Below are 26,916 nucleotides of genomic sequence, written 5' to 3' on the forward strand. Positions count from 1 at the left end.
GAAGCAACTGCGAGGGTCAGGTTAAAGTACTGTTTGCACATTCATGGGCATTGCCTGCTTATCTGACTCTCAGGGAAACTGGGACTGATCGAAGAGCCCCAAATCATAGCTGTGCTTCCAACATACATAAGGATGATATAGCATGGGAAACTACAAACAGCTTCAGGTGTCTGTGGGGAATGGCCAAGGCTGGCATCTTAATCTAAATGGAGCTGTTTATCCTCTTAATACATGGTTGTAAATAAAGCCTATGAACATCCTAACTAGACATTTGGGCAGCTTTGGGGGAAGCCACGTGCTTTAAATAGATGTGAATGGCTCTCCGATTGCTTTCTTCTGCAGAATATTTGTTATTGTTTCTAATAAAGCATTTTTAGCCACCGGGCTAATACCTTTAAAGCGGCTTACAATACAATAAAAACTATTTTAAATGCAACAGATTGATAACCCCATCTAAAAAAGGGAAGATACTTCAATTACTTTCATTTCCCCGTTGCATCCTTATATTTCCACCAAAGGGTGATCAAACCCAAGCATCAAAAATTGTGGATTGTCTAAAAGAGGTATTGCCCATTCCTTCTCCTATAGGCATGCCTATGTGTGTTTTTAAACATAGCTCCAGTATGTGAAGATTTTGATGGAAACAGTTCTTACATTCAAGGAAAGGAAAGGAAAGGAAAGGAAAGGAAAGGAAAGGAAAGGAAAGGAAAGGAAAGGGAAAGCTTGCCTGCTGAAATTACCTTCAGAAGACTCAGGACCTCACACTGAGCTTCATACTTTCTGGCTAAAAAAGGAAGATCCACCAAAGAGGCTTACATGGAACGGTGGAATTCACTGATTTTACAGGCAAAATCAGGGGGTGTTCTGGCTAGCCTGCAGACTTTTGCAGTTTAGTAGCATGACACGCAGTGGGGAATGGGGCACAAAAGATTGCCCCAAATTAATCCAGTTCACACTTTAGAGCTACCACTTAGGCACTGCCGAAAAAGAGGACACAGATCTGTATAGAAACTGCAACTGCTAATTTATAGGGCACAGATACAAATTTATTTCTCAATTTAAATACAGAGTACATCTCACCATAGTGGAGAATAAGACTGTGATCAGGATAGATGCATAAACGTAAGTCGTGATAAATGCATTGCAATAAGGTTGTTTTTACACACTGAATATTTATTGTTAATTTTATTATAGTTATATAGCCAACTATCAACACATCTCCCCTGGGTGGCTTACAGGACAAAGCCTAAAATACAATATCGACATACAATGCAATCAATGAAAACAATAAAACGCAGCAAATAACTTTCATTTTTGTCAGAGAGAAATGCAACCATTCAACAAACAGCTGGATAAAATAAAAACACAGGCCGCAAAATCAAAGCCCAGGTTTTAGTTGCTTTAAAAAGCTAGTTGTTTAAAGTCCCGGGTGAATAAGTTTCACTTGACAATGGAAAGACCACAGAGAAGGCACCAGCAAGAGGGTCCTCTGCTTAGTAGCCCCCACCTCATCTCAATTGGGGAGACAGGAGCTTTGAAGAGAATCTTGTTTGTCTATAGAATATTAGTGCAGGTATTTTGTTCTGTCTTCATCCACCTTCTCAGTATCAACAAAACCCACATAGACTCGAACCTCTACCCAGACACCAACTAAATAATGGGGTGGAGAAAAAGGATTGATTTGAAATTAGGCTGAGAAAGAGCAGCAGAAAATACCTTGGCTATTCTGTCTGGACAAGGTTCAGAATACTTATCCTAGGGTTAAGTCAAAGATGAAGGTTGCAGGTGGGAAGAGGACAGAACAGAAGAGGCCTGCTGGGTCAGATGAAAGCTCTGTGCAATGCAGCATTCAGTACAGTGGCCAACCAGATACCTATGGGAAGCCCACAAGCAACAGCAAGATCACCATCCTCTGACTGATGTGCAAATGGGTGTTCTGGGGACAGATGTCTTACATGGGCTGAACAGACAATGAAAGAGTAGAGATTTGTCATTTCTGTTGTAACATCAATATCTGTGATGGAATGTAAACACACTAAATTATATTAGTCCAAAACCATGCTTGACCATAATTCAAAGAGATGTGAAATGCACTGTCCCGTTTAGGGATACGAAATCCCAGGATGAGTTGCTCTCCTTGTCAAAAACCTTGATCCCCTGCCCCTGATCTTGTCATCATTTCCTTGCAAGGGACTCTCTTGAACTCCTAAGCTCTCACTCTTTCTACCCCATTCTCCCAGCTGCACCACTGTTCTCAGACTAAAGTCACAGAAGTACAGTGGCGCAGACTTACAAACTGGCACCCCATTAACTAGAAAAGGATTTAAGGCTCTTGGTTCGAACCCAGCATTTCCAAAGCAATGGAAAGATGTGGCATTTTCAATGCAGGTTTCTCACCAAGAACCTATAAGAAAATGCAGGTGCCTAGGGGGGTGATTTTCCTGTGGGCTGGTTCTCCAGAGATATTCTGCAGACAAATGTGTACAGTAAGCCTGCAACATACATGCATTTAACCTGTGCACATTCAGCTTTAAGTGGTTGGCAAAACAAAAAATTAAAAAGGGCACAGAAAGGGGGCAGGTATCTGGAGGGGAGACTTTGGCAATTCCACTTGCCGTTGAACCCACTGTCTCTTGACTATACATGCTTTTGGCTTTCCAGAAAGAAACCCCCTTGTAAATTGTAGGCTTCCTGTACTCAATAATTTTTTTTAAAGGCACAACAGACAGGAAGGCTGAACAGAAAGTAAAGACTATTTCACAAAAATACTTAAGATCTAGGTAAGTTTTAAGCACAACTCCCATCCAGAATTTTGGGGTCTATCAGGGATTAGAATGTTTTTCTAAAGCATCAGGGATATATGCAACAGGAATTTCAGACATTGCTTGACTGAACAGTGACAGAAACTATCAAAAAAGCTCTCCAGATCCCAGCCAACTTTGCACCTTCAATCTGTATCAGTTCTTATCAACAAATACATGGAAGCCTGGAAGATACCAGGACAGAGCTAGTTGCAGCTCATCATGAGAAAGTACTGGGGCTTTGCTTCACAACAGTTTCCTCTTCACATCTGAAAACAGTTCTAAGCCAAAAGGTGACCTAGCATCACTGCAGGCACAACTTTGGTACATTCCCTTCCCTTCCCTTCCCTTCCCTTCCCTTCCCTGTTCCCCATTTTCTTTCTGGTGTCTTCTCACCCAGCTAGTTTCCTCTTAGATGGGGGGATGAGATGGGATGGGAGACTCCCAGGAAGCTCATGACCTTCCAGCTTCACTTTTATAAGATGATTCGCCAAAGCAAATTCCTCATCATCCAGCATCCCATCCTCATCGATATCAGAGAGTTTCCATATCTTGCCCAGCACTGAGTTAGGCAGCTTGGACTTCACCATCTCCCTTTTGGCACTGGCCCCCGTTATTTTCCCATCAACGGGTGACAGCGTGTAGAAGATCTCGTCGTACAGGGGCTTATCTTTGGCCACCACCCAATCCGCGTCATCAATTCCTTCTCCTGCCCCTTCCCCATAGCCATGTCCAAATGGGCCGTGGAGGGTGCCTTCAAAGGCTCCCCCTTTCACCATCTGAGTAGGCCTCCGGGACTCCTCCTGACGCACCAGGACCATGAGCTGTGCGATGTCATTGGTCAGCATATCCTCTACTGCATCCAGCAACTTGGTCTTTAGGGGCTGGAACTTGCTGAAATCCTGAGCTTGCAGCTGTTCCTGAAAAGAACGTCACAAACAAAAGTGGCGGGTGAGGACTGTTTTATTGTTCAGTGTAGCATTCAACATAAGAGGAGTGGCTACAGCAATCCAGGCAGATCCCCTCTTCATTTGCTATCAGCTGCTTATTGAATACTTTCATATTTCAGTCAGCCGTATGGTGTGTGTTTTAAAATGCTACTGACCTTGGCTTTTTACAGCTTTTGATTCTAACGTCGTGATCCTTTCAATTTTGTTTGCTGATCACTATTTATAGATCTGTGCTCATTTCTATTTTTATATTGCTTCAATGTTTGCAATCGTCTATTCTGTAAGCCACTGTGAATACCTTTGTGGGAAAGTGGAGGAAAAGTAATAAACTAAACCAAGCCTGTTACTATTGTTAGCCTCACACTATATAAATCTGCCTACTTAGAAGACCACCTCATGCATTTGACAAAGTGAGATTTGGCCAGCAAAAACTTATCCTGCATTGTGTGTACTGTCTTTTGGGTGCCATGGGACAGTTACGTTTTGACTACGACAGACTAAGATGTCGGTCATTCTGGATTTTAGAAGCAGAGCGGCTCTTCCCCTTCACAATAATATTCTAAACGAAAAACTAGGTTGTCTTTCAGGTTAAAACATTCCTTTTGAACCCAAATGTCCCAACAGAGCAGAGGTTGGTGAAACCAGCCTCCGCTGGGGGCACACCAAAATTACGGAGTGTATGACACATCTCTGTGTGGCGATGCGCTACTGCGATCGTGGCAAGATCAAACATGAAAGTAGCTTCCAGCCCTTCTTGCACTGTGGCTCAAAGGTGATTTTTTTTTGGGGGGGGTGTATGTGTGTACATGTGCCAATACAGCTCCTTTCCAAGGGTGCAAGGGACCCGAGGTATGCTTCTGCAACAGACGCAGCAGCAGTGTTCATCTTTGCTCCAAACTTATTCTGCGCAATTGAAATGGAGCAGATTCTGCCATGGTTCTTGGATTCTATTGCTTCTGGCCCTTACCTGCATCTTCTTCAGATTAGGAAAGTCTCCTGGTGAAATCTGATGCTCTTGTACGATCTGTCCATAGATGTCCCTCAAATTGTTCACGAGTTCTTTCTTCTTATTGTCTTTGCCAAACACCGATGGCATTTCCTTCTTAAGTGAGCTAATGATGTACGCATGAACCTAAGGGCATTTCAGAGGGTGGGTACATATTTTATGTGTTTGCAACAATGGGATCACCAGAACACAGCTAACATTATGTACCCTTCCAATGGATCATCTGTGCTTCATTCTCATTTTCTTCTCCCTTCCTTTTCCTTTCCTACAGCATCTCACAGCAAAATATCCTCTTGAATTATATACCCAGCACATGGAACCTTACAAAAGGACAATATGAGTGGGCTCTCCGTACCACAGCAATTCATACTGATGAATTGGAAAAAATAAAAATGTGGCTCCCTTCTACAATTGGATTGAAGACATATAAACTCGCAACATATGAACAACTTGCATATAAACACAGACTTGCCATGGACAAATTCAATGATATTTGGAATCCATTCTTACAATACTGTAATAGGTTAAGATCTGGTGAAGTACAACAACAACCTTGTAAAATATAGTTTTGGATCCCCCCCCTTGTTTTCCTTTCTGGATGGGTTCTATTTCTATTTCTCTTTTTCGTTTGCATCTCACCATGTCTGGTGCACATATAATTATGTACTTTTTGAACTTTGAGTAAAGATGTTTTAAAATAATAATAATTAAAAAAATCAAAAAGTAAAACCTGGGCAGATCCACTTGGAGAGACTCACCTTGGCTAGCCGTGCCCGTTTAATGAGATCATTCAGTTTCCGAAGAGCAGCATTGCGGGGCAAACTTTGGATATCTTTGAAGAGGTCTTGCTCCTCTGCCTCAAAAAGCTTGCGGTTATCTGGGATGAGCAACTGGTGTGACCAGAAGGAACCGATATAGACTCTCACGACCTCAGGCGTGTTGACAATCTTCCCCAGAGACCACATGAGAGCGCCATAAACCCTCATAAGCTGCTGGGTCTCGATCTGGTCTGCTTTGTTGAGCACAACCCTCATTTTATCTTCATGGTTCTTCAGGGCTTTGATGACTTCCGAGAACTCGTCCGAGATGTCTAGCTTGTGGGCATCGAAGAGGAGAATGATGCGGTCCACCCGCTCGGCAAACCACTCAAGGACAGCAGCAAAGTCATAACCTTTTGGGGAAAGAAGACATCCCCATAAGAACAGAGACAAGGCCGTATGGCAGAGGTGGGGAACCTTCTGCAGTCTGAGGGCCACATTCCTTTCTGAGCAGCTCTCTGGGGGCCACCTTCAGTTATTTAATATAATCTTGCAAGGTGGTGCAGATCTGGTAACATGGTTTACAGCTAGAATCACAGTTATTCCAAAACCTGAGGAAAGATAGGCAAATGGTGGGTGCTAACTGGTCCATCACTTTACTCAGATCATAGAGTTGGAAGGGACCATGGGGTCATCTAGTCCAACCCTGTGCAATGCAGCAATATTTTGCCTAACATGGGGCTCAAACTCATAACCCTGAGATTAAGAGTCTCATGCTCTACTGGCTGAGCTATCCCAGGGTCATAGCCAAGACCAGAGGCTCTTCACTTCTATTTTGGCAGCTAGGCTGCCAAACGGGATAATTTCTCTTCTTTAAGCCCCCTTAACAAACTATTGTTCCCAGAATTCTTTGGGGTGAGGCTACATGCTTTAAACATATACTGTGGATGTGACCATAGCCCAAGGCTGCATTTTAAAGGTCCTAGCATCACGTTTTAAATTTGCAGTTAGAAATAAGCTCTCCAGTGCTGTGATAAGTAAGAAGCTGCAAGTGAGTTGCTGCCGTTAAAATTATGGCTTTATCTAGGAGTGTGGCACAGGTGTGGCGACAGTTGCCTAGGTTACACTAGGCCAGAAGGCCTGACCATTTCCCCTCACTTCCTGTGAACATACCAGGAAGCCTTAATCTGCACATGCTGGCGTTGCCTCTGTCATGTAAGCCACTCAATATCAGAAGCTAAATTTGGTGAAAAGTCTTTATTTGATTTCATCATTAAATTTATATCCCACCTTTCCTGAAAGGAGCTCAAGGTGGCAATACATGATCCCCCCTCCCTATTTAATCCTCACAACAATCCTGTGAGCTAAATTAAACTAAGAGACGGTGACTGGCCCCAAGGTCACCCAGTGAGCTTCAAGGCAGTGTAGGGATTTGAACTCTGGTCTCCCAGGTTCTAGTCTAATACTCTATCCACTAAGCCACGCTGGCTCTCTACTTCAACCAAGTCTTGTGACTAAAGTCTCTGCTTTCATTTAACGCACAATCAAGATCCCATTAAGGAAAGTATCTTAGCAGGCCAAAATTCTCAAGAGCAATCTAAACGTGTAATTAAGCATACTTGAATTGCTATTAAACAATCACAGGGTGTTGTGGGGCCAATGAAGTTGAAGAATTCAACCATTTTAGTTAGGCCTGGACCATTTAGCGATTTTACCTTCTAGATCGATCCTACGTTTTCTTTGACTAGACCGAAGTCAAACCCACAATCCCAAATATTTATTAACGGCAATCCTGTTTAAAAGACCCTAATGCAGTGCGTATGGTGAGGATTAGTTTGCTACATGCCTGAATAGCTCATTGCTCTTTTCAAAGCATTTAGCTTTATGAACAAAATAGCCAAGGCTATAGAAAGCAGGTGGCTGCTCTGATGTAAATACCTCCATATGGGCATCTGTGCAGACTGCTATAACCCATTTCTTTGGCTGGAGGAAAATGAAATCAGACACTTGTTAAATGAAGAAACCTGGAAATCTGGATAACAAACAGCCCATCTAGAGGATGCTTCAAGGAATAATAGCCTAAGCGAACAGGCCTGGTGTCCCAAAAGGACAACAGCTATTTCCTCATAGCTCAAAGAACTGTAGAGTTGGAAGGGACCACAAGAGTAATCAAATCCTGATAAAAGCAGATTTCTAGCTGAGGAAATATTTGTGCAGAAATTTATAGAAAATATTTTATTTCTGGTTATTTTTTTTAACATGGCAAACAAACTCAGGAGAACTGAAAGAAGAAAATGATATAAATCAAACAAAATAATAATTACACACATTTACTTTAAGCTTGTAACATACAATGGACACATTCATAGAAGTTAATTGGTGCAGGTTCCAAACTACTGGGCCTGAGGGGGAAGCATCTCAATTTTGAATGATCTCCCATTTTGAAAAACATGCCTACAAACAGAAATGAAGTATAAGGTTCCAGGTGTTGTTGGACTACAACTCCCATCACCCCCATCTAGCTTGGCCAGTGGTCCCCTCAACAGTGCATGACTTTTCTGTGTTGAGGATTTTTCATATTGCGGAAAGCATTCAAAACATGAGCTATTCTCTTCTGCTGCAGTGGTGCAGTAAATTTTACCTAGGAGATGCAGAAAGTCTGTCCCGATTTCCCCCCCTGAGATCCATTTTAAAGCTTTCTAGAACATTCCAAATCAGTGATCAAATGAACAGTATTGTAAGGCCGCCATCTTGACTTGTGCATTTTGAAACAAGTCATAAGCTGACACCAAAAGAACTGCACCTATGTTAATCCAAAATAAGAAGTTGCACCTTTACCTTACCTCGGCTTATTCTTTGTTTCTCCCCTGAAAGGATCCCTGGTGTATCAATAATACTGATACTCTCCAATACAGGATTTGGCAGCTGAGCACACATAAATCTACGGAGAGAGGTGAAGGGAGGGGAAAAACACAATAAAACGTTACAGCAAGTACAATAATTGGGTGGAGTGGGGAAGATATCAGATTTTAACAATGTGAATTTTAACGATGACTGCTTAGATGCCTACTTTGGCATTTCATGGCATATAAACACACACATAAATAAATAAATAAAAAACAAGTGTCTACCTGCCAAATATTTTTATATAAGATGCCTGTCAAAATCCAGAGAAAACCAAGCGCTTGCTGATTGGCGATCAGCTCATTATTCACAACCCTACATTTTTGAAATGTGAAACATCTTCAGCAGGAATAGAATGCTTATTCATGCAAAATGTTGCATGTCAGTCTTCAGATTTATGTGCAAATACAAGGGCAGAAGAGGGTCCACTGGTCCAGACCCCTGCATCCAGGCAGGAGCTGTCAAAGCTGACAGTCAGAAAAAGAGATCAGTCTCTGCCACCCAGATTATAGAATGCTAAGCATGAGTTCCCATTATTTAATGTGCAGAGAAAAAGATAATGAAGATTCTTTAGCAGGTTACCACAATATGAAAATATATCAAGATTTTAAAATTTAGTATGATGATTAAAAAACAACAACCAGAGCTAGAGAAAAAAAAGGTAGGATTTCTGGAATAAGAATCTGGTAAGTGTTTGGGATATGAAGCTTCATATGCACATACTGCTACATTAAAAGATATAAATAGTAGGAGTGACTAGTATAATTTACATTGTGTTTCAAGCACATATGTGTATTTCCAGCGCAATCCTTGGTGAGGTATTCAAGTTCTCCACTCTAGCTATTTGAATCATATTAAACATAAATCTCTTTGCGTGAACAAACAAAGCATCTTCTTTCAAAACCCATCTTCCCACATCAAGTGGCATGCAGTCTTGTTCATCGCCTACCTTCATTCTATCACAATTATATGCACCACCCTGATCTATTCATTACTGACGAATCAGCAGAAAAACAGTACAGTGGTGCCTTGCAAGACGAAATTAATTCGTTCCGCAAGTCTTTTCGTCTTGCGAGTTTTTCGTCTTGCGAAGCGCGGTTTCCCATAGGAATGCATTAAAAATCAATTAATGCGTTCCTATGGAAACCGCCTTCAGACCAGGTCCGGGGACAGTCTGTTCCCCGACCTCTTCTGAAGGCCGGCGGGGGGCGAAAGTCTTTGCTTCCCCCCGCCTGCCTTCCCGGGAGAGCGGAGAAGCAGCGCTGCCCTCCCGCTCTCCCGGGAAGGCAGGCAGGGGGGAGCAAAGACTTTTGCCCCCCACCAGCCTTCAGAAGAGGTCCAGGACCTCTTCCGAAGCCGGGCGGGGGGGCAAAAGTCTTTGTCCCCCCTGCCTGCCTAACCGGGGGCTTTTAAATCGCCCCGGGACTGTCCGGGGCGATTTAAAAGCCCCCGGACGGCTTTTGAAGGCAGGCGGGGGGGGGGGGAGCAAAGACTTTTGCTCCCCGCCAGCCTTCAGAAGAGGTCCAGGACCTCTTCTGAAGGCTGGCGGGGGGCAAAAGTCTTTGCTCCCCCCGCCTGCCTTCAAAAGCCGTCGGGGAGAGCGGAGAATCGCAGCGCGTTTTTCCGCTCTCCCGGGAAGGTCAGGCAGGGGGGAGCAAAGACTTTTGCCCCCCGCCGGCCTTCAGAAGAGGTCCAGGACCTCTTCTGAAGGCCGGCGGGGGGCGAAAGTCTTTGCTCCCCCCCGCCTGCCTTCAAAAGCCGTCCGGGGGCTTTTAAATCGCCCCGGGACAGTCCCGGGGCGATTTAAAAGCCCCCGGTTAGGCAGGCAGGGGGAACAAAGACTTTTGCTCCCCGCCCGCCTTCGGAAGAGGTCCTGGACCTCTTCTGAAGACTGGCGGGGGGCAAAAGTCTTTGCTCCCCCCCGCCTGCCTTCAAAAGCCGTCCGGGATAGCGGGAAGCGCTTCCCTGCTATCCGGGACCGCTTTTAAAATGCTGGCGGTGGGGAGCAAAGGCTTTCGCCCCCGCCGGCCTTCCTGGACCTCTTCTGAAGTCCGGAGGGGGGGGAAAGGCTTTGCTCCCCACCGCCAGCATTTAAAAGAGGTCCCCGGAGATTTCCCTATGGGCTTTCGTCTTGCGAAGCAAGCCCATAGGGAAAATCGTCTAGCGAAGCGTCGCAAAAACCGAAAAACCCTTTCGTCTTGCGGGTTTTTCGTCTTGCGAGGCATTCGTCTTGCGGGGCACCACTGTACTAAAATTTCAACACTGAAGCATAACACTATCCTTTGATCGAGGGATGTGGGTGGCGCTGTGGTCTAAACCACTGAGTGTCTTGGGCTTGCCAATTGGAAGGTCGGCGGTTCAAATCCCCGTGACGGAGTGAGCTCCCGTTGCTCTTTCCCAGCTCCTGCCAACCTAGCAGTTCGAAAGCATGCCAGTGCAAGTAGATAGATTGGTACCGCTGTGGTGGGAAGGTAAATGGCATTTCCGTGCACTCTGGTTTCCGTCACGGCCCTCCGTGCGCCAGTACTGGTTTATTCATGCTGGCCACATGACCCGGAAAGCTGTCTGTGGACAAATGCCTGCTCCCTCGGCCTGAAGTGAGATGAGCGCCGCAACCCCAATAGTCGCCTTTGACTGGACTTTACCATCCAGGGGTCCTTTACCTTTACCTTTTATCAGTGTGGTGTAGTGGTTAAGAGAAGTAGACCCGTAATCTGGTGAACCAGGTTCGTGTCTCCGCTCCTTCACATGCAGCTGCTGGGTGACCTTGGGCCAGTCACACTTCTCTGAAGTCTCTCAGCCCCACTCACCTCACAGAGTGTTTGTTGTGGGGAAGGAAGGGAAAGGAGAATGTTAGCTGCTTTGAGACTACTTTGGGATAAAGTGGGATATCAAATCGAAACTCTTCTTATCCCTTGATCTGCAGCGGGCTTACTTCAATCATCTGCACAAATGGGTGAACAGAAATAGGAACCTGCAGAGGCTACTGTACATTCAGAAGGTAGAACAGATGTGAGAGCGGCTGAGTCACGGGGAAAGGAAAGAGTGGCCATGCACGTCTGAAGGAGCATGTTGCCAGTTTCCATCCTTAACTGGGTACCCTCCAGCTGCTATTGGACTACAACTCGCAAGAGCCCCAGTCAGTGTGCTCAGTGATTATGGATGAAGGAGAGGTGCGAGTCCAACAATCTCTGGTGAGATTGGAGGAGGGCGAGTTATAATTATGATTATGATATATTTATTTGTACCCTACGCTCTCCCCATGACGAGACTAAGGCCAAAAATAAGAACTGCTAGAAACTTTGCGGGGGGGGGGGGGAGAAGAAACAATCATTAGAAAACAAGTAAGCATTGATAGAATTAAAACTGTGTGTGTGTGTGTGATCTATTACAAACCATATTAACAATTACAATAAAAACAGCATAGCACCAGTTACAGCTACAGCTGCTGCCTGCATCCAAAGGCTTTTGTTCTTCCATTCGGTTCCACTCTGTCAGGCAAGAAGGAACATGAACTTTCAAGAACAACGCACATAGATTTCTAGGGAACAGGAAAAACATTTAGCCATTTCTAATCTGGCTGCTTGTTCCGCATACCATACATCTTAAAGAACTGGGTGGGAGGGGGAGGGAACTCGTTAAATCATCCAGAATCCACTGTCTGCCAAAGGTTCTTCCTTCTTCCTAAACCACTAGAGTAATGCATATCTCTAGAGTATTCAAGTCATGACTCACGTTGTACAGTTTAACCCATTTCCCCAGCAAAGAGCAGGACGAACTGGGTGAGTGGCAGAAACTTTGCAGAATACCAGCTTCATTGCAGCATGGTCATTTGTTGACTTTGACAATTGTTGTTGTTTAGTCGTTTAGTCGTGTCCGACTCTTCGTGACCCCATGGACCAGGGCACGCCAGGCACTCCTGTCTTCCACTGCCTCCCACAGTTTGGTCAGACTCATGTTTGTAGCTTCGAGAACAGTGTCCAACCATCTCGTCCTCTGTCGTCCCCTTCTCCTTGTGCCCTCAATCTTTCCCAACATCAGGGTCTTTTCCAGGGACCATAATTCAAAAGCATCAATTCTTCGGCAATCAGCCTTCTTTATGGTCCAGCTCTCACTTCCATACATCACTACTGGGAAAACCATGGCTTTAACTATACGGACCTTTGTTGGCATACTCTTATGTAGCTGCAGGTTATTATAATAATCCTAACAGTGTTTTTATCTGTTTACAGTTTATCTGTAAATATTAAATAAACCATTTCCATTCTTTTATAAAAAGTTATGCAGAAATGGCAATTTTTTAAATAAAAAGTTTGTTATCTTGATTTCTTATTCTTCCAGTAAGTTTTGCCATTTCTGCATATTCCATAAGTTTTTGTATCCATTCTTCCTTTGCTGGGACTTCTTCTTCTTTCCATTTTGGGGCAAGTTACAATCTTGCCACTGTAGTTGCATACATGAATAAATTTCTATACAATTTAGGTAGTTCTATCCCTATAATACAGGGACGCAGGTGGCGCTGTGGGTTAAAGCCTCAGCACCTAGGACTTGCCGATCGAAAGGTCGGTGGTTCGAATCCCTGCGGCGGGGTGCGCTCCCGCTGCTTGGTCCCAGCGCCTGCCAACCTAGCAGTTCAAAAGCACCTCCGGGTGCAAGTAGATAAATAGGGACCGCTTACCAGCGGGAAGGTAAACGGCGTTTCCGTGTGCAGCTCTGGCTCGCCAGAGCAGCGATGTCACGCTGGCCACGTGACCCAGAAGTGTCTCCGGACAGCGCTGGCCCCTGGCCTCTTAAGTGAGATGGGCGCACAACCCCAGAGTCTGGCAAGACTGGCCCGTACGGGCAGGGGTACCTTTACCTTTATCCCTATAATACCCAAGAGAAAGGCTTCTGGGTTTTTTTTTTTTTTTTACAAATTTTATTTTAAACATCCTTTTCATTTCATTGTATATCATTTCCCAATAAGCCTTAACCTTACTACTTATACATAAGTGGCTACTCTCACTTGCAACCATTTTTTCCAAGCTACAAGCTCAGCAAATTGTCCTCTGTAGTCTGCATTGCATAGACAGAACCACATTCCATGTGCATGGCTTGTAGTTTGCAATTTTTTTCTTGTACCGGAGGACTAGGCTAAATAGTGACAATAAGAATTCCCCCTACTCTGTTATTGCCGTTTCTCTCATTCACTTTGGCCTGTGTCTCACTCCTTCAGAACTCTTTAACTACAAAGAGTTTTAAATTAATCTCCAGAACCAAAGCACACAGTTTGTCACAGCTTTCAGCCCCCTCTCTGCTTTTTCTTTTCCTGCTCCCATTTCAATGCCCATTGACAAAAACACAGCAAGCTAGCAATTCTGATGCAGCAATTGCATTATGAGACTTGTGCGGCATTGATGGCACACAGTGACATCAATGCTGTTTTGTTTTGTTTTTTGGTTGCTGCCGTATTTAATAATGCATACGAGCTCAGAGGCAAATGAACAGTAAGCTGCAGCAAAGAGCAGACTGCTATAAACTTTGAAAACCAAACAACTGACTAGTGGAGAACTCCTGCTATATTGGCTCCACGCTGAGGACAGGGTTAGGTACAAAATCCAGCAAGAAATTTGGAAGAGGATTTCTGAAGTATACAGAGTGCATTTTTATCCACAACACCCAACTTTTATCCAATTCAAGCCCAATATCTTTCTATCATGATAGCAGCATTGCAAAGCATCCTGATGCCGTACTGACCTGTTCAAGAAGGCATTGCCAAAGGCATTAAGTTTCCTGAAGGGTTTTCTGGGATCCACCACCAATGCATTTCCAGGAATGATGCCCTCTGTATCGCCGTGCATCACAGCAATGAAGGAGTCAGTTGTAGGTTCTGGCCCAATCCTCATCCCAGGGAAATCTTGTTCAAGAAGGTACCTAGAAATCAACAAGAAGCACAGGATGTGTCATTGGTTCAGCTTAGATGTGGAGATATAGAATGCTCAGAGGCTTGTTAGTGGTTGCAGGTGTGGACACAACTCAAGAACTACCGCCCCATCTCCCTCCTAAATGTGGATTATAAAATATTTGCAGACATTTTAGCAAGCAGGTTTAAAAAAGTTTTAAATGAAGTAATTCATAAGGACCAGGCAGGCTTTCTCCCAGGTAGACATTTGTTTGCTAACACAAGGAACATTATTGACATTTTGGAACTTTTGCAAACAAATATTAATACAAAAGCAGTGTTAATATTTATAGATGCGGAGAAGGCCTTTGATAATATTTCATGGAAGTTTATGAAGAAAAACTTGGAAGGGATGGGAGTGGGACGGGGATTTGAGAATGGGATAGATGCAATTTATTCAGAACAAAAGGCTAAATTGATAGTGAACAATGTGGTGACGGAAGAGTTCAAAATTGAAAAAGGAACACGACAAGGTTGCCCTATCTCTCCTTTGTTATTCATTTCGGTCCTGGAGGTGCTCTTGAACATGATTAGAGGGGACCGGTTGGTGGAAGGAATTCAGGTCGGAGCGAAACAGCATAAACTCAAAGCTTTTGTAGATGACCTGGTTTTGACCCTACAGGAGCCAGAATCTAGTACGAAAAGGGTATTACAATTGATTCAGGAGTTTGGTCGGGTGGCGGGATTTAAACTTAACAAGCAGAAAACTAAGGTATTGGAAAAAAATTTGACACCTTCAGAATCAGAAAGGTTTCAGAAAGAGACAGAGTTAAACGTGGTTAAAAAAGTAAGATACCTAGGGGTAAACATAACAGCTAAGAATTTGAGTCTATTTAAGGATAACTATGAAAAGTGTTGGTCAGAAATTAAAAGGGATTTAGAAGGTTGGTCAAGATTGAAACTTTCCTTGTCGGGCCGAATTGCTGCTATAAAGATGAATGTATTGCCAAAAATGCTGTTTTTGTTCCAGACTTTACAGATTGTGGATAAAATGGAGTGTTTTGGGAGGTGGCAAAGAGACATTTCTAAATTTGTCTGGCAGGGCAAAAAGCCCAGAATTAAGTTTAAGATATTAACTGATGCTAAAGAAAGAGGGGGCTTTGCCCTGCCAGACTTAAAGTTGTACTATGAATCAGCAGCTTCCTGCTGGTTGAAAGATTGGCTGCTTCTTGAAAACACTGATGTTTTGGATTTGGAAGGTTTTAACAATGCTTATGGATGGCATGCATATTTGTGGTATGACAAGGTTAAAAGTCACAAGGCTTTCAAGAACCATATTGTCAGGAAAGCAGTGTTTAATGTCTGGACAAAATATAAAGACTTATTGGAAAATAAAACCCCAAGGTGGTTATCACCAATGGAAGCTAAGGCCCGGAAAAGACTCAATATGGAGGCCAAATGTCCGAAATATTGGGAAAGATTAGAAAAAGATGGAGATAATTGGAGGCTGCAGAGTTTGGAGAAACTAAAAGATAAAGTGCGAGATTGGTTACATTATGCTCAGATCAAAGAGGTTTTTAAGTTGGATAAAAAGATAGGATTCCAGGTGGAAAAATCAAAGTTGGAAACAGAATTGCTAGAACCTAAGACTAAGGTACTTTCAAGAATGTATAATTTGCTGTTAAAATGGAATACACAAGAGGAAACGGTCAAATCGGCTATGATAAAATGGGCACAGGACATTGGGTACAATATCATGTTTGCTGACTGGGAAAGGTTATGGACCACCGGTCTGAAATTCACGGCATGTAATGCCTTGAAAGAAAATATTATGAAAATGATATATAGGTGGTACATGACTCCAGTCAAGCTCGCAAAAATATACCATTTGTCTGATAATAAATGTTGGAAATGTAAAGAAACTGAAGGAACGTTCTTTCACCTCTGGTGGACCTGCCCTAGAGTTAAGGCTTTCTGGGCATTGATATATAATGAGTTGAAAAAGGTATTTAAGTATACCTTCCCTAAGAAACCAGAGGCCTTTCTTTTAGGCATTGTCGGCCAGAGGGTGTTAAAGAAGGACCGAACATTTTTTATGTATGCAACAACAGCAGCAAGCATACTTGTCGCCAAGCACTGGAAAACCCAAGATTTGCCCACACTGGAAGAATGGCAGATGCAACTGATAGACTATATGGAGCTAGCAGAAATGACTGGCAGAATCCGAGACCTGGGAGAAGAGGCTGTGGAGGAGGACTGGAAGAAATTTAAGGACTATTTACAAAAATATTGTAAATTGTATGAGTGTTAAGAAAGATGCAAGATTATAAATAATATGGCACCATTAAGTTAGTCGAAAGGAATATGAAGATAAGTGAAAATATAAGAAAAGATAAATTTTGGATAAATATTATGCTAAAATTAAGCTTTTAAGGTTTGGGTAAAATTATCTAAAATTAGGGACACAATATTGGAAAATTATAAATCAAGAATTGAAACAAGGTGATAAATTGCTGGGTAAAGTTTGATAAACTTGGAATGCAGGAACGAGAGACGCGAGGAAGTCCAATGAAGCGAAGAAAATATGGCTATTGTAAAGTTATATGTTATTTTTATTTTTTTATTGTATTAAGAAAATCTTTAATAAATATCTTATAAAAAAATAGATTCCTTCAAAATTGTTGGACAGCACCAGATTTGTGATATTAAAACTATTTCATTTTGTTATAGGGTTGTGGGTGTGTGGGTGTCCATCTGCAGGATATCTGTGGGTCCCTTCCAGGGCTGCGATTTTGTATCAAGGGAAACTTAGCATCTAGTAGAAGGGGATACAGAACCAGTAAGACCAGTTTCATTCCCCACCTCACCTGGTTGGATGGAAAATAATAGGCCAAAGGGGGACTGTGTGGGAGACAGTTTTTGACTGATGCTGGAAGCTGGAGACACAGAGGCTTGTCTTGCTCTGTGCTAGACCCAAACGTATGACTTGGGGATCTCCCTGGGAACCTAAGGGGGGCAAGATCTATCAGATGTTGATACACTCACAGAGTATAAAGGAACACGAGGGTTGTTTAGTCCAACCCTCTGCAATGCAGGAATCTTTTGCCCAGCGTGGGGCTCAAACCCACAGCCCTGAGATTAAGAGTCTCCTGCTCTGCCAATTTAGCTATTGTGCTGTGAATCTGCAAAGCCTCTTGTGTTTGAAGAGTCAGGGGAGTTAACTTCCAAAAATAATAGAAGCCTTTCAGTATATTTCCTGCCAAAAGGGAACCATAAACCACCAATTACACAACACTGTCCCTATCACTCACTTCTGTGTCTTCCTGAAGACACTCAGAGTCGGGGGGCCACTAGGTGGCGCATCGGAAGATGGCTGACAATAACATCTCTCCGACCCACACGAGGTAATTTGGAGGCTATGATGGGGGTAATTAGCCTCCTTAACCCCACCAGGATTGTTGTGGGGACGGCCCTTGCCTTCTGTGCCCTATACCACCCCCGAATTTATGGGGATGGGGGCACTAGGCACAAAGCCCTCCTGTGGGATTTTTGGCACTCCTTGACGCCGTCCCTGATTCGCGCCGCTGGTTGCAATGATCTTTAAAAGAAATAATTTGGACGAGATTAATTGCACATACATCAAGGAAAAAGGGGAGTAAAGACTGCTGACAGAAGAGATCTCTGATAACAAGACAAGAATAAAATATGAGAAGATACGTCAAGATACGGTATGACAAATGACTGAGGGGGAGGGGGAAAAAAAACCTGCCTTTCCTTTTTCTATGTGATTTAACAAGAATCCCCTCCCCTAATGAGTCAGAAATTAAGGACTTAAGCTGTGGATTTAAAGCTGTGTGGAGATAAACTTTCGATCCAAAGCAATGTTTCAAGATGAAGCTGGAAAGCTAAGAGTTTTGGAGTGACGCAGTCAAAAATAAAATGCCGTCGCCATTTTGGGAGGCATTGTTGGAGCTCTTGGGTCTGGGAGGAGAAAGAGAGAAATAGAGTTGTTTACATATCGTGAATCAACTTCTCGGTGGGACTTAAGAGCGACAAATGCCAAAATTTACGATGGAAAGAGTGATGTTATCTACGAAGGAGATATATGGAAACCATCTGGACTTAGTGGAGGAACGGGAAATCCACACAGGAATATTATACTTGCTATCGGCTTAAGGAGACTAACAGAAGAGATCGTAAAGGAAAAAGAGAAATTATATGAACAAGATATGATGTGGCAACACCAAGATAAGACTGGATAGAATTATGAACTTTGTTTGGACTGATTGGGACTGATTTGGACATTAACGCAGTAATAAGAAGATGATCTGAATCCCCCTTTGGATCTTGAAGTATGGGTTCCCCCAACAAAATTTAAAAATTTGGCTTTGTAATTTGGAATTTATATGATGTGATTTAATTTGATGTGATTGGCCAGTTAATAAAAATTATTATATAAAAAAAGAAGACACTCAGAGGAGCAGGGTGGGGAATGGCTTATCGTATATAAGCAATCTCCATACATCACAAGCAAGCATGTGATATACAGAGGCAGGCAGCAGCTGCGTGGACAGCCTGTCTGCTGGCCCCAGTCATGAGGCAAACTGAACATGATCATTCTTTTGCAGACAGCAGAAAATCCAGGGGGAGCAGGATGTGATTCCAGCCAGCTAGGAATATCACAAAGCAAGCGACAGTCAGATGCAGGCTCTGCCAAACCTCTGGAGAGAGGAAAGCCCAGAGCCATTTCAACAGCAAAGGTTCAGCATCACAGCAAGCCTCCCCGAAAGAACCATCTTCTCCACCCTCAGCAGTTTTTAGCAAGTTAGCAGACTGCTACCTGGAAGTGCTTTCTATTGTGAGCTCTTTGTCCCCTGGAAGAGGATTAAAAAAGAAGCAGGGAGTAAGGTCAAGATAAGAGCCTTTGGAAATCCTAAGGACAGCTCAACTCGAGAAGTATCCACACTTATTTCCAGCACCAACCACTTATGCTGTGCATTAATCAGAAGAGGGATCTGGGAATCTGGTGGCCTGCCTTCTGGACCAACCGAGGTCAGGTTTCCACTGGGAGGGCATCCTCATGCTTTAAGAGCCCTTGGGTTTGAAAGCATCTCTTACTTTTTTGCCAATTTCCCCCCAGCACATTTGATACAGCCATTCAAAGCAGGCAATGTTAGTCTAATTTCTTGGCAGATGCTAAATAATCCAGAGTCCCATCATCCAATTATCCCGTTTTCCAGATATCCAGAGTCCCTGAGATCATTAGTACTGTAGGATTCTGTCCCCTCATTCAAATGTTTTCCCATATAAGGGGGAAAGGAGCATGTCTCTGAAGACATAACATTCAGTGAGGCATATAGACTCCAATTTCCAATAATTTTTAAAAAATTGCTTATTATAAATAATTTCTTTAACCCATGTGGACATATACAGCCTAAAATCTACAGGTGGAATTCAGCATCACACCATTATAAATATTCTGTATGCAAGGTGGACTTATTTCCCTGTGCACAGGGTTTCCACAGGGCTGTTTATGTGAATGAATCCTGCTGAATATCATGAAATGAGGATGGCTAAGATATTTGCATTGTTGATGTTAGTTGGCAATGTTTGCATTTTGTTTCCTCTTTGTTATATTTACATTAAAAAAAATAGTGGGCAGTGATGGATGGATATATAAAAATATTAATGGGGTGATGTGCTCCAGGAAATATGCTGGCTTGACGAAACAGAAGGAGGTGTTGCCACTGCTGCGCTTAGTAACAACTTCTTTTCAAGTTGTTCATTAAGGAAAAGCACTAAATTATGAGAAGATTCAACACTGTCTGGGAGCATCAGAGTTGATTCCACTTCTGCAACGATGGCTATTGCTCTAGAAACCAATGCTCACGGTTCAGTGAATACCACAAGCTCAGAAGGAAATCTGCATATCTGAGCCACTGAGTGGACATGCGCCAGGAATGGCTAGGCATGGCTCTCCTTACCTCTTGTCCACTGCATGTCCAAGCGTGTGGAGGGTTGTGTCTTCCCTGCAAATCATGAGTATGACGGCAAAACATTTCTTTGTGGCATGTACATAAATGTAACGATTTGTGCAGGCGAATCAGCCCATAGTCAAATTAGCCAGAACACAGTCCAATCTAGACGTGGTGTTGTTGATGTTGTTTGGTCTTGTATAGTTATAGTTTGCGGGGTGAGGGGCAGAGCTGGATCAGGACTGTGATGCGCGGGGTGTGTGGCTATAATCCTTTGCCTCTGCTGCATGAATAATCTCCCCCACCCCATATCCTACTATTTGCAACGAGCAGAAAGGATTGTTTTTTCAATCAGCAATGGGTGCTTTCTTCCCATAGGAAATAACAGCCCCCACCTGTCTTGCACAGTGCTAATCTGGGTCCACACACACGTAATCTCTCTGGAGTGTGTGTCTGTAAGGGGGGGTACACGCAAGGCTGAAATGATGTGAACAGCATCACATCTAGTCTGGCTCTGACTGGGACTTTTCAGAAGAATCTGATGTTGCTTGAAGTACAGAAGAAAAACAGAGAGCCAGTTAGGTCAAATGTCAGCAAAACCTAGCCAGCAACATTTGCCCAAGGAGAGCCGAGGAAATGGTGCAACAAGAATTCAGCAGAACAAGGATTTTATTATATTGAGAGTGAGGTAGAAGAGAGACAAGGAAGTTGTTGTGAGCAACAGACTGTGCCAGGACATCAAACAACACATCAGTGAAGCATGATGCATTCACTGCTGGTGGAAGAATCACATGCTGGCAAGTTGATATGCTTCTCTGTGTTGCTTGAAGAGCAGTGGTGCCTTCTATATTCAGCCTGGTCAAGTGAAACAGAAGCACCTTGGCAACTTTTTCAGTTAGACTATTGCAGTATGTTCTAGGTGGGGCTGCTCTTGAAGACAGTTCAGAACCTTCAGCATTAACTTCCCACCAATAGCACCTTAGGCTTATATAGATTGAGCTTGGGTTTGTTGGCTCTCATCCAGACTCAGGCTAGGCTGACTGAGAAGAGAAGTAGGGTTGTGTGTTGTCAGCATACTGATGGCTAGGTCACCCCACCCTCTAGGTGACCCCACTCAGCAGTTTCATGTAAATATTAAACAACATAAGGAATAAAACCGAACTCTGTGGAACTCCCTTTTTGAAGACATCATGGGACCAACTATTATCTCTCCCCCCCCCCCCCGCACAAGCACAACATCCTGAAACCATCCAAGTAGGAGTGGACTCACAGCAGTGGTGGCCTCTACTCCCAATTCAGACAGTTTCCACAGAAAGATACCAAGGTTGATTGAATCATGAGGCTGAGAGATTGTAGAGACTCTTCTGACATAGGTCATCATATGGGGCAACCAAGGCAGTTTTTGTGTCAAAACCACCATGAACCCTGGTACTACTGGTTGATATAGACCTAAAATATCCATCTTGTTCAAGGCTGTCTGGAGTTGATCCACCAACTCAAGGGCAATGTTCAGGAAGGGGAACAAGCAGAACCTATAGTTCTGGGACCAAAGAGGATTTCTTAAGGAGTAGTATCACTGCCGTAGCATTCAGGTGGCCTGGGACCAGGGCTTTTTTCAGTCAGAACTCAACAGAACTCAGTTCTGAGAACTCTCAGGTGGGCACCATCACCATTCTAAGAGAACAAGGGAGGTGTTCATGGTGAAAAAATATCAAGAAAAATAGCACAGCCTGGGACACTTCTCTCAGAGAGATTAATTACCTCCCTGCCAGATGTTATCAGCCACGAGGGCTAAGGGTTGAGAACACACAATGCCTGCATCCATCCAAGAACCTTGACCACAGCCTTCAAGTCACCCATTAACACCTGACCAGGCAGTACTCTGGACAGCCCTGCATAAACATGTTGGTTTAATTTGGCCTGCTCTGTTCACAATTTTTATTTCTTTAGATACTTCACAGGCCAGAACCTAGGCTGGTTTCTGTGGTCATTTCTTCTCTGCTGAGACCTGTAGCTCAATAACAGAGGTAGGGGTGTGTGTGTGTGTGTGTGTGTGTGTAGAGAGAGACCTCTAACAGCACGTTTGCAGCACGTTCTCTAAACTCCAACTCCCAGGATACTTTGAATGAAACCACGACAGCCATATTGGTTTTGTGCTATTTTAGGTTTTATACCATTTTCAGTATTGCAGAAGGTTGGGCAATCCTTTCCAAGTCTACAATTCTATGATTCTAGGGTAGATATGCCCAGTGAAAGGAATGGCACAATGAAAACAAAACAAAACTCGTGGGTGATATTGAGCCATAGAATTGTAGAGCAAGAGTTTCAACTAAATCATACACAACAGATGGCCATCAATTTCTGCTTAAAAATCTCCAAGGAAGAAGAGCACATTACCTCCAAGATGGAAAGAGTGGTTAAGTGGCAAAGAAAAGGAGAAGGTTTTTTAACACAGCCCACGTGGGCAGCCAGCACTGCAGTAGTCAGTTTGTGTTTATTTTATTAATAACATTGATATTAGGCAGGTGCCTTGGTTGTACTGCTTTTGACGTCTGCTAAAACCCTTTTCTGCTTAAGCGAGCTTACCCAGGCATGCAATTTCATTAGGTGCATTTGTTTTTAAAACCTATTGATTTCATCTATACTTGGATAATTTTATGATGTCTGAAGGATTGTATCCAGCAAAATTGGCCCATTAGTGCAGGGATTTCCACCTGCGCAATAGGAGATTTCCTCTCCCCCCATGCACCTCCCCCCCCAAAAAATGTTCTGGATAGTTAGGGGAACCCTCAGAACAGACTCAGGGAACATGCGGGGAGAAGAAGTCTAATCACACAGGCAGAAATCCTTGTGTTAATAGGATAACTTTCTTTGGCTACAACCCAGTATTTTAAAAGTCTACTTTATGGTTATTTTTAAAGGAATAGTTAATACAATTTTTATGTAAGCGACTTGCGATTTCTGTTTTGATTAAGTGGTATAGAAATCTTGCTAAATAAATAAAAAGGAAATTTGTTATGAACGAGGTTAGTGGACTCAAGCCAAAGCTATCTTCTTCTTCTTCTTCTTCTTCTTCTTCTTCTTCTTCTTCTTCTTCTTCTTCTTCGGTAATCACTTCTAGCCGAGTAAGCAGGGATGACAATATACAGAGCACTGTGACTCTACTGTCCCTTCTCGCCTTCTCTGCCTCGTGCAAACAATATATAAAAGCTACTGCAGTTTGGATCATGCTCATTAGCAGATAGTAATGCACTTAAATTTAAAAGGAAGGTGCAACTGGAGAGTTCAGCTCCAGCAGGCAGTTTGCACACTTTGGAACTCAGAGAAGACAGCCTGGGGTGAGAAAATGAGTACACAGCAGGAAGGATTTTAAGGGAGTGCTGGCAAAAGAGATCTGCAAAGAAAACGCAGTTGGATTCCCCTGGAACCAGACAGATATACTCCATTGACCTTAAGCACAGCAGGCCTCTTTCTCCTTTTCAGTTTCCAAACCCGTCTAAGAATACCAAAAACCAGCTTTCCCGGCCATGCCTCTGCAAACCTCATCCACTGGTTGTGACGCTGACAATTTCATTTGACCCTTCGCCTTGATCTAAAGCAGATAGCTCAAGATGTCAGGAAGGAAGACTGAAGGCTCTCCGGCCAATTGTCTTTAGATGCAGCTTAAAGCATTATGGTATCATGGATAGCCACCAAAGGTTTTTAATCTGTCGGGTCCAAATTTAATCTGGGACTGGATAGCTCAGTTGGTTAGAGCGTGGGGCTGATCATGCCAAGGTTGCTGGTTCACTGCAGGGGACTAGGCCAGAAAGATGATCCTCAGGGTCCCTTCCTCTAAGTTTCTATGATTTTATATCATGCATCTTTTAATCGCATCTCTGAAGTCCTGCTTAACATTCTGAAGGATTTTAAAGGAGACCGTTACATGTCTGCTATTCCATTTGGTATAAAAGCAGAAGACAGTGATGAAAGATCAACCATGTACAATCCATTTTGGTACTTACCCCCCGTGTAAAACAGTTTCACATCAGAATAGGCAACACTGATAACAAGGAAGACTGTTGCTAAGCTCCAGAGACAGCACAACCTCACTACAGAATAGGAAGGAATGGGCGGGTCTGAAGCAATAACATGGAAGAGCAAAAGAAGTGCCTGTTTGGATCATCTCACCTCTTCCTCACCTTTCCCCTAGACTAAAAAGTCCCAAATGCCGCAACCTTTTCCTCCATCACCTTGATCATCAAGGTGTAGCTCTTTTCTGAACCTTTCCCCCCAGTTATATGCAAAAGGTAACAAATGTACAACAGTGAGTTTCTGTCAAAAACAAAATTAGCACAACTTGTTTTTCAGTGCTGATATGATCATTTGAATAGCCTTTCATTCTTGCATGGATTAATTCATTCATGTTTGCATAGAGGTCTTCTACATTTCACCATGAGATTATTTACAGAGCTGCTGGAGGGACTTCCAGACTGCTGCTATTTCCACGCTAGATTCAGTCACACACCTGCAAATTCAGGTAGTGCAATGATAGTTGATTGGCAGGTCTTGCACAGCAAACCCTCTCCCCCCCCCCGCAAAAAAACCGAACTAAAAAACAACTGGACTGTTTGCAATAAGGAAAGTGATGGGAAAAGGGATAGGAAAAGCGTGGGGCAACCATTACTTGAACCCAGCACCCTCTAACCTCCCTGCAAACAAATCATAATGATTTGTTGCCTGGAAGCTGACATGGGAGACATTCCTTTGAGCCAGTGTTTTTGGAGTGTGATCAAACCACAAGCTAGAAGAATAACAACCTTCAAAGTCACAAGCCAGAAACAAAGAACACAATTAGCAGCTAAATATTTATCCTGAAAGATGAACATAGGGATCATAGTTTATGCATGCATGCACTTCTAACAATACACCCTAGTGACAATGTGTTCCCACCTGGAAGGTAAAGAGCCGCCACGTTTTACCTTATGAAGGTGGTCTTCCCGGTGGAATACTGCCCAACAAGAAGGACCATAGGCTTGTTGTCAAAGTCCGCATCTTCCAAGGCAGGTGAATGAAAGGCATGGAATTTGTAGTATTCTTCCAGAGGGAGAAGCTTGGTTTTGTACAGTTTTTTAAGACCTCCACTCACAGTCTGATACACCTCCGGGTCCTTCCTTCGCCCATCTTCATTACCCAGCCAGCTGAACATTTTTGTAATTTAGCAAGAAATGCTACCAATTATTCCTGTCCTGCCTGATCTGCATTAAATGGAAGAAGAAGGTCATAAAAAAAAAAACAAATCAAATAGATAGCTCTCTAGTGGAAATCTCCAAGGTGCAAAGCTAAATCGACTGCCAGTATTCTTTCCTCCTTATCACTTCATTACTTGGCCTAGGAGCAATTTTATGATTGTCGAAAATAAGCTCAGAAAGGGGGATGCTTTGATAAATCAATTGCGTTCTGAGGTCCACTTTTCTGCAGGCTTCTCAGTTGAAGGGCGAGGGCTGATGAGCTAATCTGCAAAGAATAAATTCTTCTGCCGCAGGACCAGCCAGCAGCAATAGCAGCCAGCAGCCTCTCTTGCAAAACAGCTGGCTGTTTAAATGGAAATCGACCGGGGAGCGAGGAGCCCGCCGCTGGAAATGGAGAGCGACGGCAGCGGCCCTCATCGGTTGCGCAGACTTGTCACCTCCACCTCTGCATTTTTCATAGCTTTATGGCCGCTCTCCCGGAAAGACTTGCCGCTCAGCCGCCAGCAAAAAATCACCATAGAGATAGAAAGCTATAGAATGCAGCACCGCAGTGGGTAGCGGAATCAGCTGCACCAAACGCCAGCCTAGCCAAAGCTTCCTCAGAGGTGCCTGCAAAGCCAAAGCCGCGCCACCTAGAGGACAGAACGAGAATTTGAGCGAGGATTTTAGAAGCCTCATAAGAAAATACCGCAGGCAGAGAGTCTGTCTGAGGGCGCTTCTAGTGATTATACTGTACACCCCAAATACGTAACTGTTCAAGGCAGGCAAAAGACATGACATCTTTACAAACCAACCACATAACCTGTGGAACTCACTGCCACAAGGTGTGTCTTGATGGTCTTTAAAAGGGGATTTCTCAAACCAATGGAGAATAAAAGGGCATCAAAGGCTATGAGTCAGGAGGAAATGCATGCTAACTCTGGGATAGCTCCGCATAGCTGAAGTGTGGATCTCACTCCCACAGAAGCCAGCCAGAGCCACCAACTTGGATAGCTTTAAAAGAGAATTAGGCAAAATCATGGGGGTTAAGGGATCTGTGGTTACTACCCTTATGACTATGCTCTGTGGAGACGGGGAAGGCCTTTTAGTGGTGGCTCCCAGACTTTGGAACTCCCTGCCTAGAGAAGTTAGACTGGCTCCCTCCTCGTTGTCTTTCTTCTGGCAGGCTTTGGGCAACTGTCTGCTTTTAATGAAAATGCTAGTGCCTGGCTGTTCTTCTTGCAATTATCTGTTATGTTTTTTATAGATTATAGATAGATAAAGTCCTATCAATCTTTAACTGTTTTGATTATTGTTTTCCTGTATGTTTTGGCTATCTTATTTTTTTATCTGTAAGCTGCCTTGAGTCCCTATCAGGGAAAAAGGTGAGGCATAAGTAAATATATAAATTCAGGGTTTGCTTGTTTTTTA

The 26,916-nt window shown here is 43.4% G+C and overlaps 1 protein-coding gene across 3 annotated transcripts; it reads right to left on the reverse strand.

Annotated features, from left to right (window-relative positions):
* Positions 1 to 1,024: 1,024 nt before the first annotated feature.
* On the reverse strand, positions 1,025 to 26,092 carry EHD3 (EH domain containing 3). 3 transcript variants are annotated; one of them, XR_014166249.1, is made up of 8 exons: positions 25,237 to 26,092; positions 14,156 to 14,332; positions 8,359 to 8,456; positions 7,454 to 7,498; positions 5,516 to 5,928; positions 4,719 to 4,883; positions 1,799 to 3,721; positions 1,025 to 1,749 (listed from the first exon to the last, which is right to left on the reverse strand). XR_014166249.1 is itself a non-coding variant. In XM_081904103.1 (7 exons), the coding sequence occupies exons 1-7, from the start codon at positions 25,461 to 25,463 to the stop codon at positions 3,194 to 3,196; spliced, it is 1,653 nt and encodes a 550-aa protein (XP_081760229.1). In that variant the 5' UTR covers positions 25,464 to 26,092; the 3' UTR covers positions 1,025 to 3,193. The 3 variants fall into 3 exon arrangements, 2 of the variants coding, with proteins under 2 accessions (XP_081760229.1, XP_081760230.1); XM_081904103.1 differs by having other exon boundaries at positions 1,025 to 3,721; XM_081904104.1 differs by lacking the exon at positions 7,454 to 7,498 and having other exon boundaries at positions 1,025 to 3,721; positions 25,237 to 26,091.
* Positions 26,093 to 26,916: the final 824 nt, after the last annotated feature.

Source organism: Podarcis melisellensis (assembly GCF_964234715.1).
Source record: "Podarcis melisellensis genome assembly, chromosome: 3".
In the NCBI taxonomy this organism is placed as follows: Eukaryota; Metazoa; Chordata; class Lepidosauria; order Squamata; family Lacertidae; genus Podarcis; species Podarcis melisellensis.

Coding starts and splice junctions, on each gene's coding strand:
- EHD3 (XM_081904103.1), bottom strand. CDS start 25,463: ATGTTCAGCTGGCTGGGTAATGAAGATGGGCGAAGGAAGGACCCGGAG. Junction 8,457..14,155: donor GGCAATGCCTTCTTGAACAG/GTCAGTACGGCA, acceptor CTCTCTCCGTAG/ATTTATGTGTGCTCAGCTGC. Junction 3,722..4,718: donor CTAATCTGAAGAAGATGCAG/GTAAGGGCCAGA, acceptor CGTTCTTTTCAG/GAACAGCTGCAAGCTCAGGA.